General features: G+C 43.1%; 1 protein-coding gene across 1 annotated transcript; it reads left to right on the plus strand.

The window, feature by feature from the left end:
- On the plus strand, positions 1-27,515 carry LOC117547000 (titin-like). The gene is made up of 6 exons (XM_034217459.1): positions 1-117; positions 459-517; positions 7,563-7,583; positions 23,046-23,239; positions 24,492-24,547; positions 26,154-27,515. Exons 2-6 carry the CDS (start codon positions 459-461, stop codon positions 27,513-27,515), a joined length of 1,692 nt encoding a protein of 563 aa, XP_034073350.1. The 5' UTR covers positions 1-117.
- The last annotated feature ends 195 nt before the right edge of the window (positions 27,516-27,710 follow it).

Below are 27,710 nucleotides of genomic sequence, written 5' to 3' on the forward strand. Positions count from 1 at the left end.
GTAGAAAATCACCTCTGGAGTTCAAGGATTCAAGGCTTTTATTGTCATTTGTTCATAGCTACAGTGTAGTTATGACAATGAATATTGTATATACAAGTAATTGGAATATTGATATATGTAAGTTGCAAACAGATGAATGTTATTGATGTTCTTTCAAAGGTTCAGTGGTTATCAGTCTTATTTCCTGTGGGATGAAACGTTATGAGTAATTTGGTCATTGAAGGCCTCTCAATAAAGAATCCCTTAGTTGTGCACGCGATGCGGCGCAGCAGGAAGTTTCCTGACGAGGCCCGCAAAGACGATTATGTCATAAGAGTGTCCAAAGATAGATATCGATGAAGGTTTCCCATAATGCACTGCTGTTTTATAGCCACACATGGGCTTGCTGCCAGCTTATTAACGAGCTCAGGGGTAATTAGAGGAAGGGAGGTGTTAAAAAGTGTCTCTTCTCTCTACAGATGCAGCATGTGTTCGTCAAACTGCCCGGATTTAAAGCCATCTACGTGCTGGGGATCAGGTGAGCAGTGGTGAAGAGTACATTTACTCACGTACTGTATATAATTACTACTTTGATATACTTTTACTTCACTTTTCACCACATGGTACTTTAGACTAACTAACTAAACTAAAACTAATCCAACCAAAAACATCATGAACACAAATACAAAGTGAAAATAACTCTATAAATTAAACGCTTTTCAGAATAAGATAGAAGTCCTCATATATCTAGTTTAGTCAAAGTACATTTACTCAAGTACTGTATTTAAGTACTACTTTGATATACTTTTACTTCACTTTTCAAGGTACTTTAGACTAACTAAACTAAAACTAATCCAACCAAAAACAACATGAACACAAATGACAATGGGAAAATAATTCTACAAATGAAATGCTTTTCAGAATAAAATAACTTTTTGAGAAAGTCCTCACACCAGTGTTGTAGTCAAGTCACCAATTCACGAGTCCAAGTCACTCTCGAGTCCCCACTTTTCGATTCCGAGTCACCTAGGGAGAGTTGGAGTCAAGTCCGAGTCACTCAAGGAGTGTCCGAGTTGAGTCCGAGTCCGAGTCACTCAAGGAGTGTCCGAGTTGAGTCCGAGTCACTCAAGGAGTGTCCGAGTTGAGTCAGAGTCCAAGTCACTCAAGGAGTGTCCGAGTTGAGTCCGAGTCCAAGTCCGAGTCACTCAAGGAGTGTCCAAGTTGAGTCCGAGTCCAAGTCCGAGTCACTCAAGGAGTGTCCGAGTTGAGTCCGAGTCCAAGTCACTCAAGGAGTGTCCGAGTTGAGTCAGAGTCCGAGTCACTCAAGGAGTGTCCGAGTTGAGTCCGAGTCCAAGTCACTCAAGGAGTGTCCGAGTTGAGTCAGAGTCCGAGTCACTCAAGGAGTGTCCGAGTTGAGTCCAAGTCCGAGTCACTCAAGGAGTGTCCAAGTTGAGTCCGAGTCACTCAAGGAGTGTCCGAGTTGAGTCCGAGTCACTCAAGGAGTGTCCGAGTTGAGTCCGAGTCACTCAAGGAGTGTCCGAGTTGAGTCAGAGTCCGAGTCACTCAAGGAGTGTCCGAGTTGAGTCCGAGTCCAAGTCCGAGTCACTCAAGGAGTGTCCAAGTTGAGTCCGAGTCACTCAAGGAGTGTCCGAGTTGAGTCCGAGTCCGAGTCACTCAAGGAGTGTCCGAGTTGAGTCCGAGTCACTCAAGGAGTGTCCGAGTTGAGTCAGAGTCCGAGTCACTCAAGGAGTGTCCAAGTTGAGTCCGAGTCACTCAAGGAGTGTCCGAGTTGAGTCCGAGTCACTCAAGGAGTGTCCGAGTTGAGTCCGAGTCACTCAAGGAGTGTCCGAGTTGAGTCAGAGTTGAGTCAGTCGAGTTTGAGTCGACTCACGAGTCCCGAAAATCGGCACTCGAGTCCTCACTCATCTAGTGTAATCAAAGTACATTTACTCATGTACTATTTTGACATACTTTTGCTTCATTTGAGTATTTGTATTATCTACTCCATTACATCTTAGAGGCATCGTACTTCATGTACATATAACTGCATGTTTTATAAATATTAAAGGTATTTTTTTATTCTGAAAAACATAGCAGGGTCAGCATGATAGGAAAAAACCCAACAGTTTAAAAATATTAAATAAATAGTTGTACAAATTCTGGTATAGTTGAAATATAGGTATTCATGTAAGCAAGAGGTGTAAAGTGACTAAGTACATTTATTAAAGTACTGTACTTAAGTACTATTTTTTACATACTTTTATGCTACTTTATACTTTTACTCCTCGACACTTCAGAGGTAAATAAAGTACTTTTGACTCATATTACAGAATAAATAAAAGATTTTAAAAAACAAAGATTGTGTAGAATAAAAATGTAATATACTGAAACGAATGCTATACAACATATGATAAATGTCACTTTTGAGGCGCATGAATAAACACAATAATTGAAAGTGGCAAATTAAAAGCAAATATAAAAAACATTAACTATACAATATGTTGAACTCTTCAAGGGACTCAAGTGTTATGGGAGCGTTTCCTGTCTGTAATCAGATAACAAAACAACATGAGACGAAGGAGAAAGTGTCCAGGAATTAGATAAACATGTTCCTTAAAAGTAAAGTTTCTGAATAAGAAATAAAGAAGCTTTTAGACTGATCTCCTCCTAGAGCACCATTGTGTTCTTTTTAATCAATCGTCTCTCAGAGGGGCGTGGCCAGCAGCAGCTCATTACATTACATTACATTGCATTTAGCTGACGCTTTTATCCAAAGCGACTTACAATAAGTACATTCGACCAGGAAGACACAACCTTGAAGAAAACAGAATCATAAAGTACATCAGGTTTCATAGAGCCAAACATTTCAAGTGCTACTCAACTGGCTTTAGGTAAGCCAGTCCTTTATTAGTATAAAAGTGCTTTGTTAATAGTTCTATCGCTCGAAGTGGAGTCGAAAGAGATGAGTTTTCAGTTTGCGCCGGAAGATGTGCAAGCTATCTGCTGTCCTGATGTCAATGGGGAGCTCATTCCACCATCTTGGAGCCAGGACAGCAAACCCACGTGTTTTCGCCGATGGGAACTTGGGTCCCCCTCGCAGCGAGGGCGCAGCGAGCTGTTTGGCTGATGCAGAGCGTAGTGCACGCGCTGGGGTGTACGGTTTAACCATGGCCTGGATGTAGGAAGGGCCAGATCCATTTGCAGCATGGTAAGCAAGTACCAGTGTCTTGAAGTGGATTCTAGCAGTTACCGGAAGCCAGTGAAGGGAGCGGAGGAGCGGAGTGGTGTGGGAGAATTTAGGAAGGTTGAAGACCAGACGAGCCGCTGCATTCTGGGTGAGCTGCAGAGGTCGGATGGCACATGCAGGTAGACCAGCCAGGAGGGAGTTGCAGTAGTCTAGGCGTGAGATGACGAGAGCCTGGACCAGAACCTGAGTCGCTTTCTGTGTCAGCTGGGGACGTATCTTCCTGATGTTGTAAAGCGTGTATCTGCAGCAACGGGTTGTAGCAGCGATGTTTGCAGTGAAGGACAGGTTGTTATCTAGGGTCACACCCAGATTCCTTGCAGTCTGAGTCGGGGAAACAACTGAGGTGCCGATGTTGATAGTTAGATCAAGAGTGGGACAATCTTTTCCCGGGAGGAAGAGCAGCTCAGTCTTGTCAAGGTTGAGCTTGAGGTGGTGAGCAGACATCCACTGAGAGATGTCAGCTAGACAAGCAGAGATGCGTGCGACGACCTGGGTCTCTGAGCGGGGAAAGGACAGAATTAATTGGGTGTCGTCAGCGTAGCAGTGGTAAGAAAAACCATGCGGGCTAATGACTGATCCGAGCGAGTTTGTGTACAGGGAGAAGAGGAGGGGACCAAGAACAGAGCCCTGAGGGACCGCTGTAGTTAATTGACAAGGGTGGGACTCAGACCCTCTCCACGTAACCCTGTAGGTATGGTCTTTCAGGTATGAGGTGAGGAGGGAAAGTGCAGAGCCTGAAACCCCAAGTTTTTGGAGAGTGCGAAGGAGGATCTGATGATTCACCGTGTCGAATGCAGCAGACAGGTCCAACAGGATGATGACAGAGGAGAGGGATGCAGTTTTGGCAGTGTGCAGTTCCTCCGTGACAGCAATGAGAGCAGTTTCTGTGGAGTGACCTGCCTTGAAACCAGACTGGTGCGGATCCAGAAGGTTGTTCTGATTGAGATAACAGGAGAGTTGTTTAAAGACAGCGCGTTCAAGTGATTTAGACAGGAACGGGAGGAGAGAGACAGGCCTGTAGTTTATAACATCAGACGGGTTGAGAGTGGGTTTCTTTAGGAGAGGGTTTACTCTTGCCTCCTTGAGACTGTTTGGAAAGTGACCAGAAGTTAGAGAAGTGTTGATGAAATGGGTGAGAAACGGTAGAATATCAGGAGCGATAGTCTGAAGGAGGTTTGAAGGGATAGGGTCCAGAGGACAGGTGGTAGGGCGGGCAGAGGTAATGAGGGTAAGAACCTCACTTGGAGAGAGAGGGGAAAAGGAGGTTAGTGTGTTGGTGGAAGGAGGGTCTGGTGACCCAGCGGTGAGTAAAGGTGAGTCAGAAAAAGAAGAGCGAATATCATTAACCTTTTTTTCAAAGTGGGTAACAAAGTCGCTTGACAGAAGTGAGGAGGGGGGAGGAGCTTTTGGAGGGTCCAAGAGGGTGGAGAAGATGGAAAATAGTTTTTTAGGATTGGAATAGGAAGATTGGATCTTATCTTGAAAGAAAGTGCTTTTTGCCTGAGAGATCGAAGCAGAGAAAGAGGAGAGGAGAGCCTGATAGGTTAGGAGGTCGTCACGGTGTTTGGATTTCCACCGTTTCCGCTCTGCTGCCCTAAGGACGGTTCTATTAGCACGCAGTGCATCATTTAGCCAGGGAGCAGGAGGGGACTGACGAGCCTGCCGAGATGTGAGAGGACAGAGCGAGTCCAGAGTGGATGAGAGAGTAGAGAGGAGAGTTTCTGCAGCAGAGTTTGGAGGTAGGAGTTGGAACAAATCAGATGAAGGGAGGGCTGAGAGCACCGACGAGGCAAAGGTAGAGGGAGAGAGGGAGCGAAGGTTACGGCGAACAAGTGCAGGATGGGAAGAGATTAGTTTGTTATGTTTGGAAAGGGATAGAGAGAATGAAATGAAGAAGTGATCGGATGTGTGGAGCGGGTTTACAGAGAGGTTAGAAGTAGCGCAGTTCCTTGAGAATATGAGATCAAGGACATTGCCAGCTTTATGAGTCGGTGGGGACGGAGACAGTGAGAAAGCAAAGGCGGTTAACAGAGATGTTAGTTCGTCTATCTTCCCCGTCTGGAGGTTGAAGTCTCCGAGAAGTACAGCGGGAGGGCCAGTTTCAGGGATGAGTGAGAGGAGATGATCTAATTCCTCCAAGAAGTCCCCCAAGGCGCCTGGTGGACGGTAGAGAACAACAATGGTTAACTGTATAGGATGGGTTACTGTGACGGCATGGAATTCAAAGGTGGAAGGAGTGAAGTTAGGTAGCTTGAAGAGGGAAAAGCTCCATTTGGGAGAGAGCAGGAGACCAGTGCCACCTCCTCTGCCAGTGGGTCTGGGTGTGGGTCAGCATTAGCATTTAAAGCTACAGACACAGAATCAGCACTTTGGAAACAGGGCTGAAACAGAGGGGATTATGGTATAAATCTGAGACCTGTAGTATATTGTTGGAGAAGGGTATAATAAGGGACCTTTAAGGTAAGGTTGTATTAAAGTTTCCTTCATGCTTATAGGAAGAATACATCCTGATTTCAAAGAGCTCTTGAGTGTTGAACACATCATTTATTAATCACTCGTATGATACACTATTGTCTGGCAGAGACCAAATCCTTCAGATTACTCCAAATGACAGATTTCCATTTCATTGTTTTTGTCCGTTCTTATCTCACTTTTCCCTGTTGAGCATTTTCAAGTGTCTCAATCAGACATGATAATCACAATATAACAATAGCTGGTGGATCCGCTCGTGTTCTCAGGGAGTATAATCTAATATATCCAGAGGCTATTATTCCTTTTATCTGATGAGCTTTTGTTGGGCTAGCCTCGTTCCAGAAATATCAATTATTCTCCTCATTGAGATGTATTTCAACGAGAAGGGGGGGACATTCATTCAGAGAAATATTCACACAATATCAACAATTTCATATAAACTGCAGAATACAGCAATGTTAGTAAAAGTAGAAGTACTCAGATCTTGTAGTAAAAGTAGAAGTACTCAGATCTTGTAGTAAAAGTAGAGGTACTCAGATCTTGTACTTGAGTAAAAGTAGAAGTACTCAGATCTTGTAGTAAAAGTAGAAGTACTCAGATCTTGTACTTGAGTAAAAGTAGAAGTACTCAGATCTTGTACTTGAGTAAAAGTAGAAGTACTCAGATCTTGTACTTGAGTAAAAGTAGAAGTACTCAGATCGTGTACTTGAGTAAAAGTAGAAGTACTCAGATCTTGTACTTGAGTAGAAGTAGAAGTACTCAGATCTTGTTCTTGAGTAAAAGTAGAAGTACTCAGATATTGAGTAAAAATAGAAGTACTCAGATCTTGTACTTGAGTAAAAGTAGAAGTACTCAGATCTTGTTCTTGAGTAAAAGTAGAAGTACTCAGATCTTGTACTTGAGTAAAAGTAGAAGTACTCAGATCTTGTACTTGAGTAAAAGTAGAAGTACTCAGATCTTGTATTTGAGTAAAAGTAGAAGAACTCAGATCTTGTATTTGAGTAAAAATAGAAGTACTCAGGTCTTGTACTTGAGTAAAAGTAGAAGTACTCAGATCTTGTTCTTGAGTAAAAGTAGAAGTACTCAGATCTTGTTCTTGAGTAAAAGTAGAAGTACTCAGATCTTGTTCTTGAGTAAAAGTAGAAGTACTCAGATCTTGTACTTGAGTAAAAGTAGAAGTACTCAGATCTTGTACTTGAGTAAAAGTAGAAGTACCAGAGTGTAGGAATACTCTGTCACAGTAAAAGTCCTGCATTCAAAATGTTCCTCAAGTGAAAGTAGAAAAGTATTCTCATCAAAATATAGTGAAAGTAGCGACAGTAAAAGTAGTCGTTGTGCAGATTGGTCCATTTCAGAATAATAGATATGATATGTTTTATAATGATTGATCATGAAAGTGTTCTCAAAGCTGGTGAAGGTGCAGCTAGTCTGAAGTACTTTGTATACTGCAGGGTAGCTGGTGGATTTACTCCAGGTGGAACTAAAGTCTGATTCAACACTTGATTATATTTCATCATTCATCCAGATCTGTGAAGTAACTAAAGGTATTAATACATGTAGTGGAGGAAAAGTACACCATGTACCTCTGAACTGTAGTGGAGTAGACAGTACACAGTAGCATACAATATAAACAAGTAAAGTACAAGTGCCTCAACATTGTACTGAAGTAAAGTATTTAATTAAAAATCACACAGGAAGTTGCTTGTGTTGTCACAGATGTTGTCTGACATTTGAAGGTTTCCTGGAACTTAATCTGAACAAAATGCTCGTGTATTCTCTTCCTCTCCCTCTCGTTTAGTTTCTTCCTGTCAAAGCTTATTGTATTTCCCAATCTTTAACTTTCTTTTCTTCTTCCCAATGCCAGCGAGATGCAAGACTCTGACGGGTAATATAAAAACTCTCCCTGTTCCTGTGTGTTTGTGCAGCTACGCTTTGATTTGATGCAGAAAAAGAGGGTTCATTTATTTTATAGTGAAAGTGAAAAACCCCACAGGATGCAATGAGATCAATGAGAGGAAAACGCACTATACATTCATATATCAAATACATACTATGAGTTAGTAGAAGTAGTATTTCTGTATTTAATACATACTATTTTTAAAGAGTCCTCTCCTGCTGATGTTCAGGTGTATATCAGTATGTAGTGTCTCTACTTTAAAGAGTCCTCTCCTGCTGATGTTCAGGTGTATATCAGTATGTAGTGTCTCTACTTTAAAGAGTCCTCTCCTGCTGATGTTCAGGTGTATATCAGTATGTAGTGTCTCTACTTTAAAGAGTTCTCTCCTGCTGATGTTCAGGTGTATATCAGTATGTAGTGTCTCTACTTTAAAGAGTCCTCTCCTGCTGATGTTCAGGTGTATATCAGTATGTAGTGTCTCTACTTTAAAGAGTCCTCTCCTGCTGATGTTCAGGTGTATATCAGTATGTAGTGTCTCTACTTTAAAGAGTCCTCTCCTGCTGATGTTCAGATGTATATCAGTATGTAGGGTCTCTACTTTAAAGAGTCCTCTCCTGCTGATGTTCAGGTGTATATCAGTATGTAGTGTCTCTACTTTAAAGAGTCCTCTCCTGCTGATGTTCAGGTGTATATCAGTATGTAGTGTCTCTACTTTAAAGAGTCCTCTCCTGCTGATGTTCAGGTGTATATCAGTATGTAGTGTCTCTACTTTAAAGAGTCCTCTCCTGCTGATGTTCAGGTGTATATCAGTATATAGTGTCTCTACTTTAAAGAGTCCTCTCCTGCTGATGTTCAGGTGTATGTCAGTATGTAGTGTCTCTACTTTAAAGAGTCCTCTCCTGCTGATGTACAGGTGTATATCAGTATGTAGTGTCTCTACTTTAAAGAGTCCTCTCCTGCTGATGTTCAGGTGTATATCAGTATGTAGTGTCTCTACTTTAAAGAGTCCTCTCCTGCTGATGTACAGGTGTATATCAGTATGTAGTGTCTCTACTTTAAAGAGTCCTCTCCTGCTGATGTACAGGTGTATATCAGTATGTAGTGTCTCTACTTTAAAGAGTCCTCTCCTGCTGATCTTCAGGTGTATATCAGTATGTAGTGTCTCTACTTTAAAGAGTCCTCTCCTGCTGATGTTCAGGTGTATATCAGTATATAGTGTCTCTACTTTAAAGAGTCCTCTCCTGCTGATGTTCAGGTGTATATCAGTATGTAGTGTCTCTACTTTAAAGAGTCCTCTCCTGCTGATGTTCAGGTGTATATCAGTATGTAGTGTCTCTACTTTAAAGAGTCCTCTCCTGCTGATGTTCAGGTGTATATCAGTATGTAGTGTCTCTACTTTAAAGAGTCCTCTCCTGCTGATGTTCAGGTGTATATCAGTATGTAGTGTCTCTACTTTAAAGAGTCCTCTCCTGCTGATGTTCAGGTGTATATCAGTATGTAGTGTCTCTACTTTAAAGAGTCCTCTCCTGCTGATGTTCAGGTGTATATCAGTATGTAGTGTCTCTACTTTAAAGAGTCCTCTCCTGCTGATGTTCAGGTGTATATCAGTATGTAGTGTCTCTACTTTAAAGAGTCCTCTCCTGCTGATCTTCAGGTGTATATCAGTATGTAGTGTCTCTACTTTAAAGAGTCCTCTCCTGCTGATGTTCAGGTGTATATCAGTATATAGTGTCTCTACTTTAAAGAGTCCTCTCCTGCTGATGTTCAGGTGTATATCAGTATGTAGTGTCTCTACTTTAAAGAGTCCTCTCCTGCTGATGTTCAGGTGTATATCAGTATGTAGTGTCTCTACTTTAAAGAGTCCTCTCCTGCTGGTGTTCAGGTGTATATCAGTATGTAGTGTCTCTACATTAAAGAGTCCTCTCCTGCTGATGTTCAGGTGTATATCAGTATGTAGTGTCTCTACTTTAAAGAGTCCTCTCCTGCTGATGTTCAGGTGTATATCAGTATGTAGCAGTGACGTGCGGTGAGGTTCATGGCTGGTGAGGCACTGACTCTTTCAGTCAGATTTACAAATATTATATTTTGACCTTAATCGAAATGTTCTGTTATTTTCAAAAGCTTTTTTAGTCTGATGCTTTGATTCATTTTAAACAGACTGTTCAACAAAAGGATACCCAAAATCTAAATATTGGATTGTTCTTTCTTAGTAAAATTCCATTTTCATTACAATTGGGGTCTTACCTTGACTTGAAGATGAAGTCCATGCTCTCCTTCTGGACAACAATCTCTATTACTTTTTTGTAAAAGTCCTCCTTATCTTCCTCTCGTTTCAAAAGTCTAGCTTGTTGTTCACGTCTACCGTCTCTGCGTAGAATAACAGTAGCAACAAGAACCTGTGGGCTCACTTGCGCCCCCTTCAGTGCGGCAGAGGTTATGGCTGCCTCCCCTGGTGCTTTTTTCATTGCCGTTGTACGATGAGACCAGCGAGCCTAAATATCATATATACGTGAAATAAGTTATTTAGAGACTATGGATGGCGAGGATAAATGTAATAAAGGGATCTACAAACATTACATTGGTGACATACAGTGAGATGGTGCAGGCATGCGCTTAGGGCCCGCTTTCCAGCCAGTTTCTGTGAGGTGACGCATTCTGAGGTGAGGCAGAGCTCATCTGTGCCTCACCTCACCCCACAGTAACTGGCTTGAGCGCGCTCACAAAATAAGTGCCCGCGTTAAATTAGTCCCCGCGCTCCAGCCAGTTACTGTGGGTTTACGAGAGGCAGAGCTCGTCCCTGCCTCACTCCTCATCGCTACCCGTAGTTGTAGCGGAGCTCGGCCAATTTGCTGATTTTGACTATAAAAAGCGATTTGAATCAAACATAAATCACATTTACAAAACAGATCAGTGGAGACATTTTATTACTATTTAGTTTTTCTTTAGTTGTTTTTCCGTACATTGGAGTATGATAGAGGCTCTGCCTCCCCTGACTGCACGTCGCTGGTATGTAGTGTCTCTACTTTAAAGAGTTCTCTCCTGCTGATGTTCAGGTGTATATCAGTATGTAGTGTCTCTACTTTAAAGAGTCCTCTCCTGCTGATGTTCAGGTGTATATCAGTATGTAGTGTCTCTACTTTAAAGAGTTCTCTCCTGCTGATGTTCAGGTGTATATCAGTATGTATTGTCTCTACTTTAAAGAGTCCTCTCCTTCTGATGTTCAGGTGTATATCAGTATGTAGTGTCTCTACTTTAAAGAGTCCTCTCCTGCTGATGTTCAGGTGTATATCAGTATGTAGTGTCTCTACTTTAAAGAGTGCTCTCTTGCTGATGTTCAGGTGTATATCAGTATGTAGTGTCTCTACTTTAAAGAGTCCTCTCCTGCTGATGTTCAGGTGTATATCAGTATGTAGTGTCTCTACTTTAAAGAGTCCTCTCCTGCTGATGTTCAGGTGTATATCAGTATGTAGTGTCTCTACTTTAAAGAGTCCTCTCCTGCTGATGTCCAGGTGTATATCAGTATGTAGTGTCTCTACTTTAAAGAGTGCTCTCTTGCTGATGTTCAGGTGTATATCAGTATGTAGTGTCTCTACTTTAAAGAGTCCTCTCCTGCTGATGTTCAGGTGTATATCAGCATGTAGTGTCTCTACTTTAAAGAGTCCTCTCCTGCTGATGTTCAGGTGTATATCAGCATGTAGTGTCTCTACTTTAAAGAGTCCTCTCCTGCTGGTGTTCAGGTGTATATCAGCATGTAGTGTCTCTACTTTAAAGAGTCCTCTCCTGGTGATGTTCACGTGTATATCAGTATCTAGCTTTTCACCCTCTGTCTGAAGCTCTGATTGGTTAGCTGGCCGGCTCTGTTGTGATTGGCCTCTTTAAATACGGCTGAAGTGAAAGGAGAAAGAGGATTATTACCTCAAACACAAACGTCTTGTTGTCCTCTGAGGACGGAATATCCTTTGAGAGATTATCTCCCCTGTGAGTGTCTTTGTAATTAATTATTGAGTCGATGGGTGGAAGTTTCTCTAATCGGTAATGGTCCTCTAGCTGTGGAGTGTGCCGCTTTGTCGACCAATAAGGAGAGGGGGGGGGGGGGGGGGGGGGGGGGGGGTTTTGCCTTCTAATCTCACCAAGGACTCAGAAGGGCTAAAATACAGCACACCTTTTAAAGGTCTCCTAAAAAAATGCACTTTTTGATGTCATTTATACGAAGAAGTAGTTAGAAGAAGCATTCTGTACTTTACTGGGAGCCAGTGTAAATCTGCTGAGTGATGTCGTCCTTTTTCCTTGTTGTTGTTGTTGTTGTTGTTAGTAGACGGGCTGCAGAATCTTGTCAAGTTTTTTGATGGGAACGGTTGGACAGCCTTATAGAAGGGTTATAAAAGCATGAATTCGTTTTTCTGCAACGTTTTGATTTAGGACCAATCAGGAATTAAGGTGTGTAGAAATGAGTCAACGTTTTTTTACTTTTGCATTATTGATGAGATGTTTTGTATCAGAACTAAGGAACTACTATCTTAAAAAAGGTCAGAAAGCTTGTCATAACTGCAGAGTTTCTCCAGTTATTGAAGTCGTTGATTCGTGAATACGTTTTTGCCGTCACCTGGGAATCGTAGGTAGTGGGTGAGGCTTTGAAAAAGAGACAAAGACGAAGAAGAAACAAAGCCGCCTGCACGTCAGATCCACGAAAGCAGATCTGAGAAACTGAGCTGAGAAACGAGGAAAGCATGAGGCTCGTATTCAGGAGGGCTGAGCTCCCAAGGAGAGAAGTTCAAGGCTCATTTCTCGCCTTGTAAAGTTAAAAGAGTCTAATGTGTGGGCTGCAGAGGGAAGAACAAAGACAAGCTTAGAGGAGATGAGGGTGATGACATGTAGATGAAACACGTGAAGCACAGTCAGAGGATTCAAACACATTTACACACTATAGCAGCATAAACATAACGAACATAAACATACAAAACAACTCATTTTATTTCACGTGCATGTGGCTAATGTTGGGCTATACAGGAACTACAGCACGGTCACATGACTTCACGTCACCACCGCTAAGCTAAAGGCGGCTAATGTTGGGCTATACAGGAACTACAGCACGGTCACATGACTTCACGTCACCACCGCTAAGCTAAAGGTGGCTAATGTTGGGCTATACAGGAACTACAGCACGGTCACATGACTTCACGTCACCACCGCTAAGCTAAAGGAGGCTAATGTTGGGCTATACAGGAACTACAGCACGGTCACATGACTTCACGTCACCACCGCTAAGCTAAAGGAGGCTAATGTTGGGCTATACAGGAACTACAGCACGGTCACATGACTTCACGTCACCACCGCTAAGCTAAAGGTGGCTAATGTTGGGCTATACAGGAACTACAGCACGGTCACATGACTTCACGTCACCACCGCTAAGCTAAAGGAGGCTAATGTTGGGCTATACAGGAACTACAGCACGGTCACATGACTTCACGTCACCACCGCTAAGCTAAAGGAGGCTAATGTTGGGCTATACAGGAACTACAGCACGGTCACATGACTTCACGTCACCACCGCTAAGCTAATGGAGGCTAATGTTGGGCAATAAAGGAACTACAGCACGGTCACATGACTTCACGTCACCACCGCTAAGCTAAAGGTGGCTAATGTTGGGCTATAAAGGAACTACAGCACGGTCACATGACTTCACGTCACCACCGCTAAGCTAAAGGAGGCTAATGTTGGGCTATAAAGGAACTACAGCACGGTCACATGACTACACGTCAACACTGCTAAGCTAAAGGAGGCTAATGTTGGGCTATAAAGGAACTACAGCACGGTCACATGACTTCACGTCACCACCGCTAAGCTAAAGGAGGCTAATGTTAGGCTATAAAGGAACTACAGCACAGTCACATGACTTCACGTCACCACCGCTAAGCTAAAGGAGGCTAATGTTGGGCTATAAAGGAACTACAGCACGGTCACATGACTTCACGTCACCACCGCTAAGCTAAAGGAGGCTAATGTTGGGCTATAAAGGAACTACAGCACGGTCACATGACTTCACGTCACCACCGCTAAGCTAAAGGAGGCTAATGTTGGGCTATAAAGGAACTACAGCACGGTCACATGACTTCACGTCACCACCGCTAAGCTAAAGGAGGCTAATGTTCAGCTATAAAGGAACTACAGCACAGTCACATGACTTCACGAGACCCCCGCTAAGCTAAAGGAGGCTAATGTTAGGCTATAAAGGAACTACAGCACAGTCACATGACTTCACGTCACCACCGCTAAGCTAAAGGTGGCTAATGTTGGGCTATAAAGGAACTACAGCACGGTCACATGACTTCACGTCACCACCGCTAAGCTAAAGGAGGCTAATGTTGGGCTATAAAGGAACTACAGCACGGTCACATGACTTCACGTCACCACCGCTAAGCTAAAGGAGGCTAATGTTGGGCGTGATGACGTTTAGTCGTCTCATTTAGACACTTGTTAGCAACCGCTGTTTTTAAATTCAACAGTGGGGTATTTACTGACTTATTTTATGTTATAGAATTAAAATCTCTTCAGCTTGTGTTAACCGCAGACCTTATTTCAGGCTAACAACCAAAAACATATTCACAAAACCATTGACCTCCAGACCAAGGGACAGGAAAAATATAATTCCTGCCCCTCTCTCAGCTGACCATAGCTCTTCGTTTCCTTAATCATATTTGTTTTGCTTTAAGTAACGTTAACCTTTTTTCTGTTGCATTTATAAAAATGGTGAGAGCCATTCCCATCATATCTCTTTGGCTTTAAATGCATCATACCTGTTACTGTTTAAACTGACTGGCAAAAGGCCCACGGTGTCAAACAACCAAAAACATCAGGGAAAACACAATAGAAAAAAGGCCTAAAATGCATCAAAAGTCAGTGAAAGAGGACACGAGGTGTGTGTTTACAGACTCAATCAGGTCCAAACCAGACACATAGCTGTCTGGGACAAAGTGATGCCCAGCCGCCGCCACTGCAATCTAATGAAGAAGCGCTTTTGTTTGGCCGTTCTCACAAAAGCATAGAAATTCGTATAATCAGAGTCTGAGCAAATCATCTCATTCTCTCTTGATGATGATAGCCGTGCAGAATATAGATAGCTATAGCTTTGATGCACACACACTTAGCTTCAGATATTCATGCCTGGCCTTCTGAGTGTGCCTCTCTCTTTTACTCTTTCACGACTTCTGATGACTTCTGCTGCGAGATAAACTCCCCGGAGCTCATGCTGGGAGCCAGAGTCCCTTGAATACAACGTTATAATTAACATTTGCAGGACGTGTGACTCTGAGAAAAACATTAGGCCTGCACATATAGATTAGTTGATTAACACATTTTAGTTTGAAGAGACGATTTCTTGTTTTCATGCCTGGAGAAATGTCTCTATGGATATAAGGTCAATACATTGCACGTCCTCATTTAACCTCACGATTAAACGTGTACATGAGTTCAAAAACACTTACTTAAAGTGTCGATCAAATGAACCGTGCACAAAGGATGAATATCAGAGGGAAAACCTGCCGTTCCCTTCAGCGTTTTAGCTTCTTTTAGCTCATTTTGTGTGAAATAAACTGCTCTCGTTTTATTCTAGAACATCAAGTCTCATATCCGCCCTAATCTAATCACAGGAATGTGTACACATGTTGAAATAAGTGTACAACAGTGTATTGTAAAAAGGGAAAAGCTCTTACTAAAATACCAACATGCAATGATCCCATTTCTTCAGTTTCCTTCAGACTCGTCTTCTTTGTTTTACAGTCAGAAATATACCGTAGCTCTTTTAGCGCAGATCTTTGTCTCCACCAACTCCAGAGGGAAATATGCTGCTCTCGTCTAATACTAGAACATCAAGTGTCGTATCAGCCCTGATCTAATCAGTTTAAAAACAACACTTAGACTTATTATCAATCAATGCTACGTGTATTATAAAGCTCTTAGTAAAATACCAACATAAAATGATCCCATTTCCTCAGTTTCCTTCAGACTTTTAGCTTCTTAAAATTTAAATATTTTTATTCACATGTAAAAAAAAGAAAAGAAAGTGTAACAGTGCATTACAGCAATTAAGGCATTTTTTTTTTTTTCCCCTCCCAAAAGAACCCTTACTCACTTTCCCTTTAACCCCGCCCCATCCCAACCACCCCTCTCCCGGAGCACTGAGGCAACAGTACATCAATACAATACAAAATGATAGATACAATAATATGTATGCACATACATACATACATACATACATACATACATACATACATACATACATACATACAACACATATCCAGGGATGTCACATGGGCTGCCTATGTGGTGGACAGGGGAGTAATCATATCAGAATTATAGACGGATAAATAAAGGGAGAATCCCTACAGCGACACCATATCAGGGGGAAGACGGTCTACATAGCTGATCAGTGGCCTCCAATGAGCGTAAAACTTATCTGAGGAACCCCGGAGAGTAAACTTAATTTTTTCCAACTTTAGAAGAGACATAGTATCACTAAGCCACATTTTAAAAGAGGGAGGTAAAGGAGATTTCCACAAAAGAAGGATTTTCCTACGAGCAATCAAGGAGGTAAAGGCCATGACATTGGTTTGAGTGTTTGTAATGTTGATTCCATCTGGGGGCCTACCGAAAACAGCTACATGAGGGGATGGAGAGATTTTTAGACCTACAATTTCAGAAATACATTCGAAGAAAGATTGCCAGAAGCTAGATAATTTAGGGCACGACCAGAACATGTGAGTCAGGTCGCAGGGGGCCTGGGAGCATCTATCACACCGGTCGTCCAATCTATCTGGATAAATCCTGGAGAGCTTAGCCTTGCTATAATGTAGTCTATGGAGAACTTTAAACTGTATTAGGCTGAGTCTAGCGCAACTGGAGGATGAGTTAACGGCTCTCAGGGCCTTCTTCCAAAAGTCATCAGAGAAGGTGAACTGTAGTTCCTTTTCCCAATTAGTTCTAATCTTGTTAATGGCAGATTCATCAACCGGAGAACAAAGATCATAAAAGTAAGAGACATGGCGCCTAGACAAAGTTCTTGCTCTAAGTACAAGATCCACTCCACTGGGAGGCAGGGATTGAGGGAATTGTGGAGAGTGGGTCTTAGCAAAATCCCTTAGTTGAAAGTATCTAAAGAAATCAGATCCTCTTAGATTAAAGGCAACCCGTAGTTGGTCAAAACTGGCAAACAGGCTATCAATGTATAACTCCCCTATGCAGCGGAGGCCTTCCCTCTTCAAGTGAGAAAATCGGGGGTCAATTGTGGCTGGTAAAAATAGATGGTTGTTACAGACAGGAGTTGCTTGAGGAAGAGTAAGCCAACCAAAGTGACGTCTAACTTGTGCCCAGATCTTTAAAGTGCCAATTACAACGGGGTTAGATGTGAATTGTGAGGGGGAAAGGGGCAGAGTGCTACACGCGAGGGCTTGAAGTGACGTGGATCGACATGAGTTGGCCTCCACAAGACACCAGTCACTCTGGGGTGAAGTGAACCAGAGCATGATCTTGTGTGTGTTTGTGGCCCAGTAGTAACCCATAAGGTTAGGTAAACCAAGCCCACCCAGGAACCTGTCCCTCTGCAGTAATGGTCTACTAGCTCTTGCATGTTTACCAGCCCAAATAAATGAGGAAATAATATTATCAATAGCAGTGAAAAAAGATTTAGGCAAACAAATAGGTAGGCATTGGAACATGTATAGATATCTGGGCAGTACATTCATTTTTATTGTCTGAACTCTTCCTGCTAAAGAGAGTGCCAGATGGCCCCACCTCTGCAGGTCAGATTTGACTGTTGCCGTCAGGACAGTAAGATTTTGTTCCCGTAGCGCACTAAAAGACTGCGTGATTGCAATGCCCAGATATTTAAACCCTGAGTTGGATATTCTAAAAGGCAACGACAACGGAGGTAATTCTGTAGCCAATTGGTTGATAGGGAAACATTCACTCTTTTGGATGTTTAATTTGTATCCTGAAAATGAACCAAAAGTGGTCAAAAGTGAGAGAATGTGTGGAGTACTAGCTATAGGATCGCGCACATACAGAAGGAGGTCGTCAGCATATAACGAGACCCTGTGTTCGATATCCCCTCTCTGAATCCCCTTAATTCCTCTCTCTGCTTTTAGAGCAATCGACAATGGCTCGATAGCAATTGCAAATAGTAGTGGGGAGAGCGGACACCCCTGACGCGTCCCGCGAAAAAGAGGAAAGAATTTGGAGCGCTGGGTGTTCGTACATACAGAGGAGTGAGGAGAAGAGTACAGAAGTCTAACCCAGGAGACGAGGCCTGGACCAAAGCCCAGCTGTTGAAGGACAGAAAACAGATAGGCCCACTCAACCCTGTCGAAGGCCTTCTCAGCATCAAGAGATATGACAACCTCCGGTTCAGCAGGAGAAGGCGGGCTGTGGATGACGCTGAGAAGTCTTCGGACATTTGTGAAGGAGTGCCTCCCTCCTATGAATCCTGTCCGATCTTCCGAAATGATGGAGGGTATAATAGATTCCAACCGGCGAGCAAAAATCTTCGCAAGTATTTTCACATCTACAGACAGGAGCAAGATTGGGCGATATGATGCACAGCTCAACGGGTCCTTACCCTTCTTAAAGATCAGAGAGATAGAGGCTTGCATAAGGGTAGGCGGCAGTGAGCCTTGGACGTACGACGAATTAAACATATCTAATAATAATGGGGAAAGTTGATTTGAGAATTTTTTGTAGAATTCTACCGGGTATCCGTCAGGTCCCGGTGATTTGCCACTATTCATGGACTGTATTGCCTCTTTAATCTCAGCAAGCTGCAGGTTGGCATCTAGTGTCTGTTGGTCGTTAGTCGAAATCATGGGCATATCCAATTTATCCAAAAATGTATGTAGCTGATCTTCGTTATCAGGGGATTCAGACGTGTAGAGACGAGAGTAGTAGGTTTTAAAGATGTTATTAATCTCTCCCGGGTCAGAAGTGAGAGAGCCCAACCCGTCCCGAATCTGGGTGATTTGGTTCGAGGCCACCCTAGCCTTTAGTTGGTGGGCCAGGAGACGGCCAGCTTTATCGCCATGTTCATATATAGACCCTCGTGAGTGTAGAAGGAGTAGTTCAGCCTCTCTTGTTAGGAGAAGGTCAAGTTCTGTTTGGTGCCCCATCCGTTCTTTAGATAGATCAGGTGATTGAGTGGAAAATAGTTGGTTGTCTAGATTAATGATAGATTCTTCCAGTTCTCTTTGGCGTGCTCTACGAAGTTTATTAACATGAGACGTATGCGAGATGATCTTACCCCTAAGAAAAGCTTTAAGGGTTTCCCAGAGTAGGGACGCAGAGGTCTCTTCATTTTGGTTGGTCTCACAGAAGAATGCAATTGATTCCGAAATACACTCACAAAAGGCTGCATCAGAAAGTAAAAGAGGGTCAAGACGCCAGAATCTAAATTCCTTAGGCTTATGATCAAAGTGAAGGTCCAGGATCACAGTTGAATGATCTGATACAGTTATCGGTGAGTACTGAACGGAGACAATCGACGAAATAAATGTTTTATCAACAATAAAATAATCTATGCGAGAGTATGAACGATGTGCATGGGAAAAGAAAGAGTATTGCCTAGCCGAGGGGTGTAAAAATCTCCACGGGTCGACGTAGCCATAGTGGTCCATAAAAGCAGAGAGAGTCTGTGCCGTTTTAGAGGGCGCCACAGTTCTGGAACTAGATCTGTCTAGTGTTGGGTCTATAACACAATTCATATCTCCTCCCAGTATCAATAGGTGGGAATTCAAATTGGGGATGGTGGAGAATAGCGATTTCACAAAATTATGATCATCCCAATTGGGAGCATACACAGAAACTAAGATGACCGGCTTCTGATAGAGAGTACCAGAAATGATGACATAACGTCCATTTGGATCTAAAATTGTATTAGTAGGGGTGAAATTTACTTTTTTACGAATTAAAATGGCTGTGCCCCTTGTCTTTAGGTTAAATTGTGAATGAAACATTTGTCCAATCCACGGCCTATTCAGCTTTCGCTGATCAGATTTACAGAGATGTGTCTCTTGTATAAACATTATATCCGCCTTCAGGTTTTTAAGATGTGTCATAATCTTTGTGCGTTTCACCGAAGCATTCAACCCACCAGTGTTCAAAGAGAGTATCCTGACCGCCTGTCCACCACCAGTCCCTGTACCAGTTATATTAGCCATGACACTGCATACAGCATCGAAGGTGTAAGATCAGCCTTAGAACATCCACAACTAAAAATGGAGAGAACAGTGTACATAAAGATGACAAAACAGAATGTAAATGAAACAGCTGCCTCAAACAAATGGAAACCTGTAGCCCCATCAAGATAAATGCCCCACCCTCTCCCTCCCATCCTCTACTCCCTCCCACCTCCTCCCATGCCCTAGACCCCCTCCCTCCCATGCCCTAGACCCCCTCCCACCTCCTCCCATGCCCTAGACCCCCTCCCTCCCCACCCCTGAGCTCCATCTGCCAATGAAATTGGCAATAACTTCCCTACCTGAATCATCTCTCCTTCTTCAAGGTGTCTCAGTACCCACATCATGCAGATACAACCTCCTTAGTAAGTGTAACAATTGTGAACAGCAAATGTTAACAAGAACATTGCAAAAGTGCAAGAACATCCCGGGTATAGTGTAAATACAAAAATGAAAACAATTAAATTAAATTAAAATAGATGTAAACATGTCACATCGTCTGCTGACTTGGCCGAGCAACGTTAGTTATAAAAGAAATGACGTCCCAACAGAACGACGGCTGTAAAGTGCCCAGAGACAATTGTGAACAGCATGAGTTAACAAGGACATTCGAAATAGTGCAAAAAACACCCCGGGTATATAGTGTAAATATACAAATGTAATCATACAAAAAATAAATGTAGACAACATGTCGCATTGTGCGCTGTCATGGCTAGGTAACGTTAGATTATACAATCAATTGTGTCCCAACATAACGGTTGTAACGTACCCAGTCCACCATCAATGCAGCGCCAGCGCGGTTTAGCCTAGCTTAGCTCAGCCACCACTAGCCTAGCACAACATCAGTGGTTAGTTAGCCGGCTCGCGTTCATAGCCAGCTGCAAAGGCTACAGCCTCCAGGGGCGAGGGGAACCTTTTCTTAGCCCCACTTCCAAGTGTGATCTGCAGGCGAGCAGGGAACAGAAGAGCCGGTCTGAGGCCTAGGTTGTACAGCTTTGACATGATGTCTCGGTATTTCGCCCGCTGTTCGAGAACCTCCTGTGTGAAGTCCTCGGAGATCTGCACTGGTGTCCCACGGTAGCGGAGATCCCCTCGTCTCTTGCGGGCCTCCCGGACAATCAGGTCCTTGACTTGGTAGTGATGCAGCCGCAATATCACAGGTCGCGGTCTCGTCCCTGGCTGCGGCCTAGCAGCCGGCGCTCTGTGTGCACGGTCCAGCTCGGGAGGGGATGAGAGAGTTTCATTGCCTAGCAGCTCCACCAAAAATTCAGAAAAGAAGGTTGTAGGCCGGGGTCCCTCAATAGACTCAGGAAGTCCAATGATTCTAATGTTATTTCTGCCGCTCCGACCTTCCAGATCTGCGGTCTTCGCAGCTAGCTTAGCATTGCTATCTGCTAATACCGCACACTTCTCCTCGAGTATACGGAGTCGCTGATCTTGCAGATTGGCATTGGTCTCAAGAGTCTATTTGTTCCCCATGTTCTGCTACTGTGGTCTGCGTTTGGTTCAGCTTCGCCTCCAGTACCGCAAAGGCAGCTTTGAAGTCAGCTGAAATGCTAGCTCTGTGCTCTTCAAGCAGGCTAATTATGCTAGCCATGTCCGCGCCAGCAACTTCACTTGCACTTGAGACAGCAGTTTCGGTCTTTTTTGCCCGTTTCGTCTCCGTTTTCAACGCAGGTTTCGGCATCACATCGGCTTGTTCTGATTTATAGTCCAAATTATGTTCACACAATACGGGTTTAACTCAACTTCGGTGGTTTTAAATTAAATGTAGAAAGTAAAGTCGTGGGAGAACGAGACAACGCAGCCCTCACATGTTCGTCCAACCGGAAGTCCCTTTTAGCTTCTTTTAGTTGATTATTTTAGTTTTTTAATACCAGAAATAGTGTTAAAGTCGTTTAGCTCTGATATTAGGCTCAACCATTACTAAATCCATCTTTTAACTGCTTAACTGTCAACGGCCTTACCTCACCTCCTCTTAGACAGTTTATTAAACACAACAACCTGGAACCTCTCTCATACAATAATACAATACAAAGTAAGTGTGTGTGTGTGTGTGTGTGTGTGTGTGTGTGTGTGTGTGTGTGTGTGTGTGTGTGTGTGTGTGTGTGTGTGTGTGTGTGTGTGTGTGTGTGTGTGTGTGTGTGTGTGTGTGGTCGTTGGAGCTATATGCAACTCAAGGCATATGCTCGAACGGGAGCTGCCTGGACGCTGCAATCATGTTGCGCACTATCCGTGCTGAGTGTGCTGACTTTTCGTATAATGTCCCACTTTCTGGCTTCCTGCATAAAGTCAAGTGCTCGGCGCAGTTGTGGCGAAATGTCGCTCCTCTGTTTTCATTTAAACAGCTCCATATCCGTTAGCGCAGCTAGCTAGCACCAGATGCTAACAACAACAATGCTGTAAGGTCTCTCTCTCGCTCGCTCGGGCCACACATACACACACCCTCCCTTATTAACATACGCACAACGAGGATAACAGGAGGTGCAGCGAGAGGAGATTGCATTATTCCACTCAGAAAAAATGTGTTTTAGGTTGACTTTTAAAATCTGTCCAGGGACTACAGATGAAAAATAGCCTCTTGAATAACTGGCCCATTTACAGAAATGTTCATTAATGTGTCATGTGTCAACTGTCCCTGTTGAATACATGAAGACATGAATACATGAATACATAAACTAACTAAGACTATGTTCATGAGCTAGTCTGTTATCTGCTGAGCAGGCAGTGTACAGAAAGAGTTATGAGAGCATTGTTTCCTTTAGAGTTGTATCTTCTTTTAACTCATTGTTTTGGTTTTGATTAATTGATTACGTATATATTTACGTAGGTGCAAAAAGGATGACGTTCGAAGTGAAATTCTGCAGAAAATGATCCCATTTCTTCAGTGTTTTAGCTTCTTTTAGCTCATTTGTTTTATTGTTAGTCTCAGAATTAACTTGTTTAAGTTATCTTTTAGCTCTGACTTTCCTAAGGGAAATATATTCCTCTCGTGTAGTGCAGAAAGGATGAAGCTCGTAGGTCAAACCTGCTGAAAATTATCCAAGTTCGTCACAGTTTTAGCTTCTTTTAGCTCATTGCTTTGATTTTAATGCCACCGTGACTTTCCTGCTGCGTGTTGAACTCTCAGCAGATCATCACACAATCACCATAACAGTCTGAACATGTAGATAAGTTGATTAAAACATTTGAGTGTGAAGAGATAATCACAGAGATGTTTTCTTCGTTTCAGTCCCGGAGGAATCTCGGTGCACTACTCTCTCATCTTTGAGATAACGTCCCCGGAAATCAGCTCTGAGGAAGCAGAGGTGACGACCGAAAGCCCGGGGGATTCAGTCATCGCTGATCTTAGAGAAATGGTGACCAAGGCTTTACGAGAAGAAGCCTCGCTGCCGATCGATCTAAACTCTCTTAACTTCGAACCAGGTGCAGTGCTAACATCGCCAAACATTTTTAAATACTACTGCTAGTTTTTAAATCTCTAAATGGCTTCGGACCGAGGTATATAGACGACCTCCTCCATCACTATGAAGCATCCAGGAGTCTCAGGTCTTCTGGGTCGGGTCTGCTCTCTGTTCCGAGAATAACCACTAAACATGGAAAAGCAACTTTTAGTTATTATGCCCCGACAATCTGGAACAAACTTCCCACATCGTGCACGTCCGCCGAAACACTTCCTATGTTTAAATCCAGACTAAAAACGCACCTATTTGCCGCTGCTTTTAATAGAGCTGCATACTCACACTACAGTATGCCTTTCAGTCATGTATTCTGTACCTGCTGTGTTTATTTATTTAATTTATTTAATTACCTTTGCTTATTATGCCTGTTTTGAAATGCCTTTTTAATAATGTATTTATGCTGTATTTATTCTTAAATCCATCAATGTTTATTTATAGCCCAATATCACAAATGTTACATTTGTCTCAGTGGACTTCACAGTTTGTACAGAATATCAGTATGACAATACGACACCCTCTGTCCTTAGACCCTCTGTCCTTAGACCCTCTGTCCTTAGACCCTCTGTCCTTAGACCCTCTGTCCTCAGACCCTCTGTCCTCAGACCCTCTGTCCTCTGACCCTCTGTCCTTAGATCCTCTGTCCTCAGACCCTCTGTCCTCAGACCCTCTGTCCTCAGACCCTCTGTCCTTAGACCCTCTGTCCTCAGACCCTCTCTCCTTAGACCCTCTGTCCTTAGACCCTCTGTCCTCAGACCCTCGGTCCTCAGACCCTCTGTCCTTAGACCCTCTGTCCTCAGACCCTCGGTCCTCAGACCCTCTGTCCTTAGACCCTCTGTCCTTAGACTCTCTGTCCTCAGACCCTCTGTCCTCAGACCCTCTGTCCTTAGACCCTCACATCGTACAAGGAACAACTTCCGGAGAAAACCCACAGATTAAAGGGAACATGGGAGAAACCTCAGGGAGAGCAACAGAGGAGGGATCCCTCTCCCAGGACGGACAGACGTGCAATAGATGCCGTGTTCTTAAATGTATTTTGCTTTGAATCTGTAAAGCACTTTGAATCGCCACGTGCTGAAAAGTGCTATATAAATCAAATTGCCTTGCCTTGCCTATATTGTAGTCCTTAGTGTCGGCATGTGAAATAACAGCAGTGGAAATGCTCTGAAACCCAACCACCTCATGTATGAAAATGCATTGTTCTCCTTTCTTTTGGACAGAAGTGATCCACCTACCAGCCCTCTCAGCAACCTCTACAATTGAAGTGGTGAATGAGGTAAGAGGTTTAATTCATGCTACTGGAAATATACTCCAGAAAGGACCATATTTGAATATACTAGTTGTTTTCTTTAGTCTAACTAGTCAAGGAAAGAGTATGTGGAGAAAGCATGTGATATCTCATGCATAGTAAACATTATATGTTGTGGAATTGACACCTTTTAAAAGTTGCCTTTTCACATCACATAGGATGACTTAATTAGTTAGTAAAGACTCCTTAATGCACAAGGGGTCCTAAATGTATGGGAATTGGAGATTATAATATCTAATGTTGCTTTAAATTAGCTAGGGACTGTTCACGTTCAGGGTATATACTTTTTAGTCATTAATTGGGACTAATTAAGATGCACACTCTCTCCGTTATTCAATATCATTTGTGAAAAATGACAGAAATCTGTAAAAGATTTGCTCCTGAAGGAATTCTAAGGAAAAATAAAGGGTCACGTTCAATAAAAAATACTAGGGCTGTCAGTCGATTAAAATATTTAATCGCGATTAATCGCAAATTAATCGCACATTTTTTATCTGTTCTAAATGTACCTTAGAGGATTATCTTTCAAGTTTGTAATACTCTTATCAACATATGAGTGGACAAATATGCTGTATGCTAATGTTTATTATCATTTGAACAATGACAAATATTCTCATGAATATTAAACACAACAACCTCTGAACATTACAAATATTCGCCTCAATTCAACCTGGAACCTCTCTCATACAATAATATGTGTGTGTGTGTGTGTGTGTGTGTGTGTGTGTGTGTGTGTGTGTGTGTGTGTGTGTGTGTGTGTGTGTGTGTGTGTGTGTGTGTGTGTGTGTGTGTGTGTGTGTGTGTGTGTGTGTGTGTGTGTGTGTGTGTGATCGTTGGAGCTATGTGCAACTCAAGGCATATGCTCGAACGGGAGCTACCTGGACGCTGCAATCATGTTGCGCACTATCCGTGCTGAGTGTGCTGACTTTTCATACAATGTCCCACTGTCTGGCTTCCTGCATAAAGTCAAGTGCTCGGCGCAGTTGTGGCGAAATGTCGCTCCTCTGTTTTCATTTAAACAGCTCCTTATATCCGTTAGTGCAGCTAGCTAGCACCAGATGCTAACATTAGCAATACATGTAAGGTCTCTCCCGGTCCTCCCGATGGCCAGTCGGTGCCTGCTGGTGAGCGTGGAAGTGTGGTCTGCCACGGGCTGTCAGCATCAGCTTGTAGATGGTATTTTAAACTCGATGCGCTCTGAAACTACGGGGCGGCCGAGGAAAAAAAATACACATGCGTTAATCGCGTTAAAATAATTAGTGGCGTTAATTTTTTTTAACTTGACAGCCCTAAAAAATACTGATACCAAACCCTCAATAACCTGAATCTTTTGTATTAAAAACACTTTGCGTTGTGTTTAGACTCTCCTTGCACTATTTGAACTATTGTGTCTGTTTTATTGTGTTGCTGTTGGAGGAGCCTGTGACCTCAGATTCTCATGGACATATCTACACTGTAGCTCTGAACACATGACAATAAAAGCCTTGTATCTTGAATCTTGTGTAACAAAAACCTGCAAAATCACTGACTAATACCAACCTTTTTTAATGTATAAATCTTGTCTTTTACCCAGCCGGATTCTCACAACGAGTTTGAGGTTTCCACTGTGGAGCCAGAGGTGGATAAACCCCGGCTGGAGGTCCCTCTCACCCCCATGGAGAAGGAAAACGCTCTCGTGACACTCCTGGATCCCACCGCCCTCCCCGATGATGAGACCACGGCAGTAACTGGAGGGATGGCGGAGCGAAACGATAACTCTCCAGCCTCTCAGGATATTACAGAGGAGGAAGAGGCAATTTATGTGGGTGAGCCAGAGCTATCAAATGAAGGATTGCCTATCATTACACATGAGATTGAAACCATTCATCACGACGAGATTGGTGAACTCGTGAGAGACTACATCCCGACCTCTCCGGTGATTCTGGAGCTGGAGACGGACGCTCCATATATCAATCTGTCTCCTAACCTGATATCAGAGGAAGACCTGACTCCTGTTGAGGAAGAAGGGGAGGATTTGGATGTTGTCACCCCCACCTCACAGGTATTATTCACTACAGCTGCTTTTGCTGAGGAAGTGACAATCACAACACTTTCAGGAATCACAGGCCAACCACCCACTGAGGCAATGGTGAACGTAGAAGACGCTAACACTTTGCCGGGTGAGGAAGAGGCTGGATTGGGTGTCCCGGAAACAGAGGACGTTTCAGAGTTGGAGGTTGAAATTCTAGAGCCAGAGGAAGAAGTAATTGAAGTTTCAGAGCCAGAAGAAGAAGTAATTGAAGTTTCAGAGCCAGAAGAAGAAGTAGTTGAAGTTTCAGAGCCAGAAGAAGAAGTAGTTGAAGTTTCAGAGCCAGAAGTCGTTGAAGTTTCAGAGCCAGAAGAAGAAGTCGTTGAAGTTTCAGAGCCAGAAGAAGAAGTAGTTGAAGTTTCAGAGCCAGAGGAAGAAGTAGTTGAAGTTTCAGAGCCAGAAGAAGAAGTAGTTGAAGTTTCAGAGCCAGAGGAAGAAGTAGTTGAAGTTTCAGAGCCAGAGGAAGAAGTAGTTGAAGTTTCAGAGCCAGAGGAAGAAGTAGTTGAAGTTTCAGAGCCAGAGGAAGAAGTAGTTGAAGTTTCAGAGCCAGAAGAAGAAGTCGTTGAAGTTTCAGAGCCAGAAGAAGAAGTCGTTGAAGTTTCAGAGCCAGAGGAAGAAGTAGTTGAAGTTTCAGAGCCAGAGGAAGAAGTAGTGGAAGTTTCAGAGCCAGAGGAAGAAGTAGTTGAAGTTTCAGAGCCAGAGGAAGAAGTAGTTGAAGTTTCAGAGCCAGAAGAAGAAGTCGTTGAAGTTTCAGAGCCAGAAGAAGAAGTCGTTGAAGTTTCAGAGCCAGAGGAAGAAGTAGTTGAAGTTTCAGAGCCAGAAGAAGAAGTCGTTGAAGTTTCAGAGCCAGAAGAAGAAGTCGTTTGAAGTTTCAGAGCCAGAGGAAGAAGTAGTTGAAGTTTCAGAGCCAGAGGAAGAAGTAGTTGAAGTTCTCAGAGCCAGAGGAAGAAGTATGAGTTTCAGAGCCAGAAGAAGAAGTAGTTGAAGTTTCAGAGCCAGAAGAAGAAGTCGTTGAAGTTTCAGAGCCAGAAGAAGAAGTAGTTGAAGTTTCAGAGCCAGAGG

Source organism: Gymnodraco acuticeps, unplaced genomic scaffold, assembly GCF_902827175.1.
Source record: "Gymnodraco acuticeps unplaced genomic scaffold, fGymAcu1.1, whole genome shotgun sequence".
Classification (NCBI taxonomy): Eukaryota; Metazoa; Chordata; class Actinopteri; order Perciformes; family Bathydraconidae; genus Gymnodraco; species Gymnodraco acuticeps.